Here is a 13,711-nt window from a genome sequence, read left to right on the forward strand (position 1 = left end):
GTGTAACGTGTTTGCTGCAGTCTGTGTGCTGCTACAGCATGTAGGATTACAAGTTCTGATTGCTTAGATTTTGGAAGGCCTTTGGTGGAAAAGCCAAGGGAGTGATTTACAGAATATACAAATAAATAGCTCTGTAAATATGTTAAAACTTAAGGAATGTTGGGTTTTGTACAGCAATGTGAGTATGCCTGAACATGAAGTATGAAGTAGGAAGAATTGATAACTCTTAATTTGCTATCTGTTTTGCTGTGGGAGTTGAAGAGAGAAAGGTTTGGGGTGGAGTAACAAAGAGAATGGGTCAGGGCAAAAAAACTAATTGCACACCAACATTTTATTCCACTGAGATGACAGAACATTTTCCTTGAAAGGGAGAAACAGAATACAGTCTGCAAACTAAGAATTACTATTAAAGAGGAAGGTTGCTGTGAACATTAGTGTCAGCTGTGCTATGTGGATAAGCAATAGAAAAGCATATTGCTTGGTGTTGCCATTTTCCAGAATGTATTTACAAGCACTACTGTGGATGATGCTAATACATCCTAAAACTACTGTGTCAGATTTGCTACTCTTAATTTGCAAATTTGTGTATATGAAGACGTTATTTAATCATAGCTGTGAAGGCAAGTTAAGCATGATGGGCTTAAATTTAGTCCTGCCAGCTGTTTTATTTGTTAGGTGCATGATATCCTGTCTTTCTCTCTTCCCTTGTTCTCATGCTGTTAACAGAGTGAAATGAAAAAAATCTTTATATCCTGATAAACTGAAGCCATCTGGCAGTTCATATTTGTCATGCTATTCAAATGGGTAAATTAACCAAAATGTACTCCCTATGCTTAGGAGCACAGACCTGAATTTGGTGCTGGGTTTCTTTGTGAAGCTGGGATTCATTTTTTTAGTCATGGTTTAGTTAGCTTCAGAAACTTTATTTGGGACTGGGGAAAATAGCAAATTGTGAGGTGAGAAAGTGTTTCTGTGGTAAAAAGAGTAGTAAGTGTTTGCAGAAGGAGAGAATAATCACAGGCATTTTTTGGATTGAATTGGGTATCGATCTATCAGTTTGGATTGATTGGCTTAAATAGGGGATCCTAATTCTTATCTGACTTCTGTTTTCTTCTAATTTCAGTTCAAACACGAATCAAACCACAATATGTGGTGTTCATATGTGTCAGTTAAGTACTGTACAAACATTCCATGAGCTGGGAGGGGATTCATGCAGAATAAATATCCAGTCAAATAATGTAAGACCTTGTACCTAGCACATAAGATGGACATATTTAGATGCAAACTGGAGAAAAAGGAATTACACAAATCTGAATAGAAGTGCCTTTTGTGAGTTTCCATGTAATTGGGAAATGGGCTGGAACACTGTGGACCTGTTTTTCCTGAGCAAATGACTAACTTCTGGCAGTAGTTGGCTGAAAATATGGATGAGCAGTTGAAAAGAACTCAAGTTACAGTCTAGAGCACTCACTGTTTTAGCTTGAAGTTTTGGCATACAGATACTTGGAGTTTGAATATGTCTTCACTAAAGATACTTGATCTGGTTCTAATACCCTGTTTAGTTCTTGGACATCCCATTCTCCATATGTGGTCTGTGCAAGTTAAGGTGCTCCTTATCTTCCCTATTTGCTGGAGGAAGATGTAAGGAAAAATGCTTTTCAGTGGTTTGGGTAATGAAAGTTATTACTAAGCTTTTCTAAGAGTTTGTGTTGGTAGTCAGATTCCATCCTACTTTGTGGACCCTAACCTTCATCCATGAAATCCAAGAAGTCTTCGTCATCCATGAAGGGCAAAGATGAATGACTGTTTTCTTACTGTTTCATTACCCTCTACCTCAGTGACATGAAATAACTTTGAAAGCTGGTTTTCACAACTTTATACAAATGTTATTCTAGATTAAATTCTGTTGAAAATGTTCTTAGAATTCTTTTGTAATGATGTTTGTTGTATATAATCCCTAATGTTGCATAGAAAGAAGCCTTTGCCTTGTACCCCTATAGAAGCAAATGAGATTGTGAAGACTAACTAAAAGTAGAATAAACTTTTCTTAAAATTCCCCCTAACCAAGCAGAAGGCAGCTCACCTACATTTTATGAAGTTTTTGCATGACAAATGCAATAGGCATGTCTGACTACACAGGGAATGGGAGATTATTTTTTACTGGCAAAACCCATCCTGCTTAGAAAAGGATAACTCCATGACATATGCAAATGTATGTGAGTGGGTAGTTCCTGTTCTTAATCTTCTTGGGTTTAAAATATAAAATATGAAAATACATATTCACATAAATATGTAAGATATCATCTAAATTTCACATTATTTCAGTATGCTTGATTGAAATGCTGGGCATTACTTAAAGGCATCCCAATAAAGGCAATAGAGGTGATAATGCTGGTGCAGAAGGAAATACAATAATTCATCTTCTATTTGAAATGCTTCTCAAAGTTCCACTTCTGTGGTACTGTCTCAGGACTATGTCTAGAATAGCATTTCTTAGCTGTGTCACTGCAGAAAAGATGAGTTTTAAGTTGTCATGTTGCATGCAAGCTGTCTTATCCTAAATTTATTTTGTGTCAGTTTGGCAAATTTGTATTGCTCTATAAATACAACAGTATATTGTCCTATACTGTTCCTTGAGTTTTCTCTGTATATTTAAAACGAATACTTACATGTACTTGCTTCCATTGCTTTGCAGTGCTTACATTCTCTTGGCATGTACTGACATTTCTATAGGGATGTTTTGTACAAATGTGATTAGTCTGTTTGTAAATTTAGACCTGAGAACCACGTAACAGATTTAAAAGCAATGTGGAAAATTGAATAATCAAACATCCTTGATAGCTTTAAATGCCTTTGTTGTTAGCCCACCTGTACAGAGAATTCTAATAATATTATTTTATAATATTATTTTAAGTAATACAGTGGCTCAGAGTGAATCTCAGAAATATTTCCATTCATTGCCCAGACACATTATAGCTACTTAAAGACTGAGATAAACAGTGATTATGTTATTTTATGACTGTGTCTTACTTTAAGAATGTCTATGGCTAGCTGTAAGCAGGATCACTGAAACTTTCATTTTAGCAGCTGCTACAAAAGCTAAGTTTAAAAAAACAACTGTTCTAAAAAAGCTTTCACATAAAAGTACATTGGTTGTATTTATGTAATTGATGTTGGCATCAGCTGAAGTAAATTTAAGTGAAAGTTCATCCATAAAATTATCTGACTTTCTGAATCCGCTTGAACCTTGATCTGTTTTGGTGTAATGTTTGGGAGTTGGTAAGGATGCTTTATGATTGGAGTCTGTAACCCCAAATGAGATTACACCACCTTCTTCTGATTCAGAATTTCCTTCTTAGTTGCAGTATGTGTTGTTTCACAGAAATGAGGAGTAATTCTTTCTCAAATGCTCATGTTGGGATTGCTGCCAGGGAACAGCATTAGTGAGGTATTCTTTCACTGCTAAAGACAAGGCGTTGCTTCTATTGTAAGCTTGGTTCTCTCTAAATGAGTTTACAAACTTATTCTAAATAATTCACTTCAGCTTGAAGCCCTCTTTCCCAGGAGAGTGAATAGTTGTCTTCTTAAAGCCAATTTTTGATTTAAGAACCAACAGACCACATGGATGGTGATTTTGAAGTTGTGGAATGTCCCTCCTTTGTACGGCAGACAGCTGTGCATTCACTCAGAGCCCTTCCTGCTCTTTAAAAAATAAATAAATATTATTATTTGAAAATTCCTTATTGAGTAGACAGTAATGAGTCTGCATCAGTTGGCTGCAAAGTGCGGTGGTGTTTCAGCTCAGTCCTCTATATGCAGCTTGCAGTGGTGGTGCACGTGCCTGAATGAACTCTATGCAGCATTCATTCCAGTGTTGCCCTCATCACCTACAAGCATGTGTGCGTGTATGCTTCATCCTCCCATACTGATGGCTCAGCTTCACGGGCGAAGCTTTGGGAAAGGCTTTAACCATGCTTACTACAAGCATGATGACCAAGAGCATGAGGGATATGTGAATCTGGTTGGAAAAAAAGGCTGCTTGGGCAATCAGGAAGTGTCCGAAACCCAAGGAGTACCACAGAAGTGCTCAGCACTTCTTTTCTGCTCTCGTTTCAGAAAGGTTTCTACCTCCAAAGCTGGCATGGCTTTTCTTACATTTCAAGCTATGTTGGTATTATAGCAGAGGGCTTCAGTACATCAAGTACATCTACTGTAGGGCAGCGTCCCTGGAAAACTTGCCATTTGCAGTCTTTCATGCTGGGCCTCGAGGATCATGACATTAAATTGCAGGAATAGCTCCTGAGTAAATCTAAGACTCTTACAGAGGAGCCTGCTGTCCAAATTTAAGCACTTTTGATGGAGGGGAGGGTTTGGAATAAAGGCTGCAGCAAGTCTGTTTACTACCAAGAAAACCAGTCTGTGCTGGAAAGCAAACACATGTTGAGTTAAGGCTGGACAAGCAGAAAAGAGCGTTGAAACAGCTGAGAGGGAAGGAGCAAGCTGCTCTTGAGATTTTGATCACAAGCTTTTCCAGCTTCTAAGACATGACACTTCTCGGTTTTATAATATACACATTTATAAATATTTCATAGTGTATTTTCTGAATTTAGAGGTGTTTGTTGCATTCTGGTTGGACATATGATCCGTACAATGGATATGGCTAGTAATTTACCATGGCCTTTGTTTAATACAAAGGGGCCTTTTAGTTGTGTTACCTGAATTTGTATTTGGTTGGATGAAACAACACATTTGTTTGAACACTTCATGCATTTTACCTTGCTGTGATCTGTTTGTCCAATATTTTTAATAACCAGTGAAAACGTACTAAGATTTCTCACTTGTGAAGAGAAAAACAGAGATTTTTATGCTTGGGCCCCAAGTTCCTTGTGATGCTAGCTGCACACTTGAGAGCACAGGGTCTTACCCTCCAGGGGTGATAATAGGGAAGACTTGCTATGTTCTCATTTTCAGTGGTAGAGTAATTGTCATGTGATGAATGAAAGCTGAGAGGATATGCCAGGAGTTTCTCCTCCCTTAGGAAGAAGAATGTGGCAGGAAGAATGAGTACTTTTTAACCTTTTTCTAGATCCCACAACTGTTTGACAACAACTGACCAGGGAGTGGGAAGCATCCCCTCATGTATGGCCAGCTCTGGGCAGGGCACAGGCAGATACTCCAGGGTCTCCTTCAGTTTTTCCTCAGTGCTGAGCTGTCATAGGTTGGATACTTCCACTTCCACCCTATCCCAAGGGCACTCTTTACTGGTATCAATTCTTCAAAGATTCCTGGTGCATTGCAACAGCTGCCTGCTCTTGTTTTTGTGCTATTTCATCATTTTACCACAGTGCCTGAGAGTTTTTGTCGTTCCTTGACCTTACCACTGCAATCACAGATCCACCAGCATTTCAGTTTCAGGTCCAGTTAGGGAACTGTCCCACTTCTGGTATTGGTCTGATGCTGCTTGTCAACATTTGAAGTGATTTGAAGAGTTCAGATCTGAAAGTTGGTGTTTCCGGAGATATATATTACTACTATACTCTGCTGTAGCCACAAAACTTTCTTTGCAGAAAACCCCTCTGGGACTTGCTACCATGTCATTTTTAATTTAAAATATTCTTATGACTAATGGAACTATAAAATACCTTGTCATTGTTGTAGCACATAGGGGATTCAGTAATAAATTAGAGGTCCCCTGTGACAGGAACCATAGATATATAGTAAAACAACAACCTCTGTCTGAGAACACTTAGTCTGAGTTTGTATTTCTTCCCTACGCACCCACATATAAGGTTAATCAAATTTCATGCCTAGAGGCCTAAACAGCTAAAATATAGAAGACGTTTTCACCATTCTACAATGTAGTAGACCTTTATCTCTGGAAAGTACTCACTTTGTTACTGTGCAAGACAAAATCTTTCATTTAAACAAACATTTCTCACAGCATATCTAGTTTGATTTGGACATTGGTTTGAAGAAGTAGGATGCATTTGATCATTCCAGATTTATATGCAGTGACTACAGAAAAATGTTTTAGTTTTATTTGAAATGTTTCCTTCCTGCTGTTCTAAATTAAAAAAGCCAGATTTATGACAAAATCATGAAAATGCTTAAATACTCAACTGACTTTTCTGATTCAGGGTTTTCATGTTGATACATTTTCTTGTAATTGCTTTTCCAGATTGTATTGGTGAGTGGACATCTGGACAGCTGGGACGTTGGGCAGGGAGCTATGGATGACGGTGGTGGAGCGTTTATATCATGGGAAGCATTATCACTCATTAAGGATCTGGGTAAATATTTTATTTTAAAATCTTTCTAAGGTATTATATTTCCAGGACATTTTGGATATTGTCTAAACTGAATTTTCTATTTTATCCATTTGTCTGAGCACATATGTTCATATTTTGTATAAATATTTTGCAAGTTTGTCTGTTAACTCCTTCTTTCCTCCAAAAGCAACACATCAGCCAATGATCTAGAAAGTGCCACGACCCTTCATGATCACCATCATCACAGAATGAAACTTCAGTGTAAGATATAATATCTAGATACCTTAGAAGGAAGTCACTCCTTTTCATTTTGTCTCAATGAGTTCCTCCCTATTCAATGAAGATGAAGCTTTGTGAAGTCGCAGATAGCCTTCTGATACTTTTGTTTGCCTTTTAAGCAAACATTGCCACTTGATGCATTCTTAATCTTTCACTGTCCTATATGCTGCTTTACAGTGGCTACTCAATTTAATTCCCAACCCCTTGTTCTTGATAAGTTCTCAAGACAATTTCATCTAATTCTCTCTCAAGAGCATCTAACTAGGACTGGATCCAGACAATGGTCCTTCCTCTGGTCTTTCCTCTTTCATCTACATGTAAATATAGTAAGAAAAAAAAAAATTCATCTATAACATCAAACCAGTGCATTCTCAGATTTGTACTTGATTATGCTGCTTTTATGTTGCTGTGTGCTTGGTCTCTGCTTTGGACTGTGACAGCTGATTTCCTTGGCAAAGCTAATCCCGGTCAGAGAAAGCACACACTTGAATGTCATCATTACCAGGATATACTTCTGTCAAATCTGGCTTAACCATGGTGACCTGTCAAATGCTTTGGGCTCATATATCTCACCAAGCAACATTTGACATTGATGCCTTGCATACTGTAGTGTCCTCCTGCAATAGATTTGTGGGATACAAAGCAACATTGTGCTTCCAGGGATCACTTCTTTGAATCTTTCTTGGTAATCGGTAGGGTGAGCTCTTGGTGGGGTTTTGGAATTTGGTCTGTACATCAGTTGGATGTAGATGAAGTTGATATTCTAACACACAGGCTGTCAACCCTGTACTTGCTGGTCTCCCTCCTCCACAATTTCTGCTCAGCAGGAGTATGAGTTGAACTAAACCCCCATGCTGTCAATGCTAAATGTAGCTAAAGAAGGAAAGAAATAGGAAGAGGTAGCTTCATGCCTGGATATGTGTGTTCCAGTAGTGCTATTGATAAAATAACAGTGTGGACTTGCTCATCCTACTGCCTCCTGGATTGCATAGGCCCCCCATGTGTGGGATCTGAAAGGCCAGTTTTTTCTTCTCATGTGCTTCATCTGACTTTGTGGGCTGCAGGGAGTATGTTATTGTAGGAGAGTATTGTCTGCATATGCCTACACAGGGTGTGTTTGGTGGGAGAAGGGGTCCACAAGGCAAGATGAGGTAGGGCCAGTGTATGTGCAGGGGGGAACTAGTTGCACAGTCATCTGCCTGTGTTTTTCAGACATCAAGCTTCCCAAAGTTTGGTCTGGTGTCCTGCTGCGCCCAGTCTGCCGTGGCCAGTCTGATTTCTGGTCTCCAAGCTGCAAATTTCAGTCTTCATCTGTAGTTTTTTGCTAATTTTACTTCCATATGGGCTTCTGTCACTATATGACTCAAAACCAGTTCAAAACAGACTTCTTAGATTGTCAAGTTGATATCCAAGGATGCTTTTTCCCCTTCATCACATGGAATCTATTTTTACTCATTATTCCTTTTTCCAGAGCTTGTGGTCAAGAGGAATGCACCGCATATTCATTAAAAAATAAAATCAGCTGCTGCTCCTGCTCTTAGCTCTGGCAAAGTTTAAATTATAAACCAGCTTCCCCTGCTTCTGATCACAAAGACTTGTGTACTTGAAAGATCTCAGTGTTTCTTGAAGAGCTCTTTGTAGAGAAGCTCTGTTATGCGATTAACAATTCTCATACTGCAGTGGTGAACATCAGACGTCCCCGTGAATTCTTGTTCTTTTATTTTGCATTATTTGAACCTCTTATCTCTCACTTTCCCAGCCTTGGAATGATTGGAATATCATTTTGTAACTGAAAACAAAGTGGTTTGTTGTTGTTTTTTTTTGTCTTGTAAAAGTAAACTAGAGAGGATTGTTCTACAGAAGAGTCCAGACCTACTCCTTTTAGGGTTTTTAATCTTTCTTTTATGATTCTTGGAAAATTGTCTGTGCTCCCTTCACCTGCAGGAGAAAAAAAATAGTTATGCTTCTGTGTTTGCTGATTCTATGCCATTCAGAGTAAACTGCTTTGTGTCACTTAAGGGCAAGTTCCTGGTGGCATTGTATAATTCTTATTCACTGAGTTTCCCTTCATGCATGACTGAAATGCATCATTCTGCTTGTTCAAATATTTGATTTCCTCTGGTAGTAGCCTGTGTGTTTGCTGTACAACCTGTAGTGAAATGCTGTTTTCTCAGCTGGGAAATGCCAGAGCCTTTGCTGATGCCCTCTGTTCTCGGCAGCTGTTGTTCTCAGCTCTTCTTGTTATACCAGTGTTCTGCAGGACTGTAAAGCTGGGAGAGGGCTTCTGGGTCATCACATCTAACCTGTAGATAACTATGGGGGATAGGGCATTTTATAAATTGTCTTCCATAACAGATTGATTAATGCAGATTTTGTATCTAATGATGCACAAAGAATCTGACAAAAAGGACAACAAAATAACAGATGTGCAGGTTGTGTGAGAAATGAGTTAATGAGTTTTATGTAAAATGAATTTCATGTTTGTTTCATGTTTTGGGTAAGCATTATATTTTGAACTGTGGAGAATTAGTTTAATATCCTTTTGGACCCTGATAGATTTAGTCTCAGGCTAGCCCACTAAACACATTTGACATGGGGATAAGCCAACTCAATTGGCTTGTCTCTATGAACATGTAGAATTTTTTTACAGTGTACTGGGAGTCTTAAAGTCATGGTGCGTTGTGTAGCCATAAAAACTGTGTCAGAGTTTACCAAAGCCTAAGTGCCTGTGGCAGGAGGGTTGAAACTACGTTATCTTTAAGGTCCCTTCCAACCCTAACCATTCTATGATTCTGTGATTGTGTGATCTTACAGCTGTGGTGATATGATCTTCAAGCTGAAGCAAGAATTCTGAAATATGAATTCTAGAATATGAAGTCTTTATCATGTAGTGAGAAATGCTGGCACTACTTCTGCCATGATCCATTGGTTCCACGAAGGCAAGATTTTGCTACACTATTTAAATAGTTTTTTTCAGTGATGGTTTAATAGCACTTTATCGTGATATCACTGTGACCCTTGGACATGGCTGGTGGACTCAAGTTATACCTGTTAATTAGAATTTTGATAATTCCATATGTACTTGAAGAACGATTACAGTTTAAATACCATTCCATACTTTCAACATAACCTCCCCTACAAGCCATTTAATAGCTATTGGCTTGGGACCAAATATATTTAAATTCATTGAAAAGTCATTAAAATTGTGGTTATAGAATTTATATTTTATTTTAAGAAGTGCAGTTTTTTTCTTGCCTCAAGTAAGATTTTTTAACAGTTTTTGCTTTTATTTCTAAGTAAATCAGTGTTAGCCTTTGTATTTCCTGAATCTTCACTGTTAGCTTTTATTTTCTTAATTGAATGGGCAGTTTATGTACTATATTGATCTATTTTTTGTCCTTCTGGTGTTTTTGTAGATTTTCAGACACTGCAATAGTTCCGGGTTCCCTACAAGGGCACACAACAGTAGCACAGTCTGAGGTAGTTTTACAGTCTTTAAAACTTCAGCCTTTTGGTATAAGATTTTTTTTTTCTTTTCACTTTCTGACTTCAGATGGATGTTGACCCTTTTTGAAAGCAAGGGAACTACATGAAGGCCAGGCTGAACTGACATAATTTTGTATTATATCACCAGAGTGTGGAATAAAAATATTTAATTCATGTAAAGCCTTGTGTACATTTCAGAAGAGTAGGACTTTAAAAACCGGGCCAGGCTGTGAGCTACTGTAGTTCTTAAATACATTTAGAGCTATAACAGTACAGTTAGCTAAAAAGTGGGAAGTTTCAAGTTTGTCTGAATATTTTGCTTCTCAAAGCTGTAATGTCTCTCTGTCCAACTTCCACACTGGGGTGACAGGAAGGGGGCTCTTATGGAGGTGTCATTCCCTCTCCTCCTTCTACAGGGAGGAAACCAGGCACCAAATTCAGACCAAACACTGACTTTTAGATGGCTACATTTCAGCAGGGTGAATCTTGCTCTAAATGGCTTTATCCACAGCCACCCTGTGCAGAAGACTAAACCCTATCTCTTCTGTGCAGCTGCAGCTTCAATCTTGAAACATCTCTTTGAGCAATGTATAGCCAAATGGCAGCACTGGCCTGTGCACCTGCTGGTACCAGAACATGGCTGTAGGCATCTCTGGACTGGAGTGTTTTCTTCCCTTAGTGCACCCGTATCAAGTTCTCTATATGAACTATACTCTCACAGTTGCTTGATCTGCCAGTAGCTAATCCCAAAAAAACCTCACCAAGTAGCGGCTGTATTGACTAATGTTATCCAAAGGGGTATTTTCTCCCAATTAATGCTGAAGTTTAACGAAGCACAAAGGAAATAAAAACAGACTTGTTTTTCCCTGGAACCCTTGAAGCTTATACACACCATTGATTGGCAAGTTCTGTGGTGAGCTGCTGCATGGTTTATGTGCTTAAAAACTGGAGAACTGGAAGGGTTTCCACAGAAGTTGTTTATGTGAATGAAGATGAAAGTTTCAGCCTGTTATTGCTCTTGATTCCTTTTTCTGGCAATAAAGACATCTTTAGAGGCGCTGAGGCAGTCTATGAGCTGGTCCGAACTGGTAAACTCCGTTTCCATCACTGGAGCTAGGGCTGTTGGGATTATCTGAGGCTTTCTGATGCTTAAGAAATTACCCTTCAGAACTGCAGCAGGGTGTTGGAGGCAGTAAGCTTGTGCAATGCACAGTTTGCCTGCAGCTGTGTCTGGCAGCTGCTGCCCTCCCCAGCCCTCTGCAGCTTTTAACCTTTTGATTGATTTTAACTAAATTTGATAGAGGCACAGAAATACTTAGAATATGAAGCTGTGATGTATTCTTTGCAAATGGGTGATTGAGGAGAGATGGATGAGCACATTTGTGCCCCAGCTGAGGGAGAGGCAGGAAGAAACTTCACTTTTATGCCTTCGCTGTCAGGATGAACTCCTGGTTAATCAGCACCCTTGGTGTAAGCACCAAGGCCTCTTTTTTCTTAATCTGTTTGCAAACTCTGTGTGATAGGTAGTAAATATTGCTACGGCAGCAGTGAGGTTGTTGTTTGGGGTAGTTTAGAGGTGATGGGAAGGCTCTGGGGGTGTTCTAGGGAAGAAGGGCTGAGGGGTTCCCATCTTCAAGCCAAGGGAATCCACAGGGTGTTGCATGAACTCTGATGTGGTGTGAGGGCATCTGGAAGCTGTAGGAGAGGCAGCACTCGAGCAAAAGGGTGTTTTCCAGTTTTGTAGAACAACAGCTGTGTTGCTAATTACAGTCTAGAAATCTCAAACCCAACTTGTTTTCAGGTTGCATTTCTAATTCCCAAGTTTTACATTTGTTAGTTTGTGTGCAAAAAGAGGCATCTCTGGAGATGGCCAATGACATTTCCTGCAGCATTTTTACTTTGGATTGGTTAATGCTCTGGTGTCATTTGAAACACAGTTTCTCTTGTTCCTGAGCCACATGATGTTTACAAAAGAAGCTGCCTTTCCAGGTGAGGTGACAGACTAGTTAAGCCGCTACTCATAAAAAGTCAGCATAAAATTACCCCAGATTTATTTTGGTGCTGTTATTTTGCCTTTAGTTGTCTATACAGGTTGGACAGGCAGCCTGTGGGACTTGATACTGCTCTAGATGTTGGTTGGCAGTTTCTATGAAAGGGGTATTTGTGTTCTCCCACCTTTTCAAACCTGTGGCTACAACTGTGCTGGTCTTGCTCAGGACTAATACAACTACAATACAACATATCTGAGCAAGAAGCAGGCAGTTTGTATTGATGATTTGAGAGCTTTAACCAGTGCTGCCTCTTTGCTCCTGATCTGGCTGTGTTCCTGTGTCACTTGGCTGAGGGGCATTTCCCATCTGAGGTCAAAGTGCTGTGCCCTGCTCCCACCCTGGGGAGCACCACCAAAGCCACCTTGTGCTACAGAGCTACAAATGGGAGGCTTTTATCCCTAATTGGAGCTTGAGGGAACTGAGTAACAATAGAGAAATGTCTTCAGAAAGTGATCATATGGCAGCGTTAGCTTTACAATCATAATATTCTAAGCTTCCTAACTGCTGTAGGGAGCCCAATTTTGGTGGATGAATTTCACTGCTTGCTTCTGAAAAACTTCAGACATGATAACTGTTGTGTCTCTTTTAAAATAGAACAGCTGGAACCTTTTTTCCAACCTGTTAAGAAGAGAAACTGATGAGGTCTGCTACTTGACAATACAGTCTAGTTTATTTTCAGTCTCATCTCTGCTAGCACAGGAGGAATCAGTCAGTCACCAGGTCCTTTGTTCACATCCCAGATTTTTTTTCAGCAACATTTACCCACAGGCTCTCTCTCCTTGTTCAGAAACGTGTTTTCTACCTTTCCCTGGCTGTGTTTGGGTCTTGCTTGCTCCACTGCTAGTCTAGTCTTGGTGCCCTGCCAAATCCAGAGGTGCACGTGTCCACCAGCTACTGCTGGTATGTGTTTATGGGGTGCATCTTTGGAAGAAGCCCAATGGCTGTGCTGTGAATTTGCCAGATTACAACCTTATCCTCTTTCCCTTCAATCACTTGAACTGCAGCAGTGTAAGACATCACCAGTTATTGCTAAATGAACTCCTGCCTGTGTTGAGGTAATCAGTGTAGACTTCAGGAAGGGCTGCACTCCAAAGACCACTATAGTGATGGATTGTGGTACAGAGTAAACATTTCCCTGTGTTTGCTGTTGTCCCATGCACTGAGCTCATGTTCAGTCATGTCTGTGTGCCACATTAGACCAGGAAGTCTTCTGCTCAGACCGTGCCTCCAAGTGCTTCTGGGAATCCTGGTTCTACCATGTAAAAAATATTTGCTATGGGGAGCTGCCAGAGCCAGTGAATACCAGGAGTCAAGTAGATGAACAGGGCACATTTTCCTCTTCTGCACCTCGGGCAGGATGCCTGATGCCATTGCCACTAGAGCAGCCTGATGAGGGAAGGATGATTGTTGACAAAGTCTAATCCCAGCCATCACACCTTTTACAGGCTTTCCTACATTCCTAGACAATGAGCTATTCACACATAAGAAGGGGAGAAATGTGTGGCGATAGGTGCTATGTGTAGCTCCCCTCTTCCTCTCTCAGCCAGCATTATGGGCAGTTTCATGAGTCAACTTTCCCATAGATGTGGACATGGATCTGGCATGACCAAATTTCTGTTTCACAGG

General features: G+C 39.8%; 1 protein-coding gene across 2 annotated transcripts in view; it reads left to right on the top strand.

Annotated features, from left to right (window-relative positions):
* Nucleotides 1-13,711, top strand: part of CPQ (carboxypeptidase Q) — a 165,640-nt gene that overhangs the window by 102,903 nt on the left and 49,026 nt on the right. For both annotated transcript variants that reach the window (XM_057400512.1, XM_057400511.1), the window contains exon 5: nucleotides 6,179-6,290. In XM_057400512.1, the coding sequence (XP_057256495.1) occupies nucleotides 6,179-6,290 (112 nt within the window). The remainder of the gene's footprint in view (nucleotides 1-6,178; nucleotides 6,291-13,711) is intronic.

This window comes from Pezoporus wallicus, unplaced genomic scaffold (genome assembly GCF_028554395.1).
Source record: "Pezoporus wallicus isolate ANWC-B61680 ecotype Strahan unplaced genomic scaffold, APGP_CSIRO_Pwel_v1 contig_7985, whole genome shotgun sequence".
Taxonomy (NCBI): Eukaryota; Metazoa; Chordata; class Aves; order Psittaciformes; family Psittacidae; genus Pezoporus; species Pezoporus wallicus.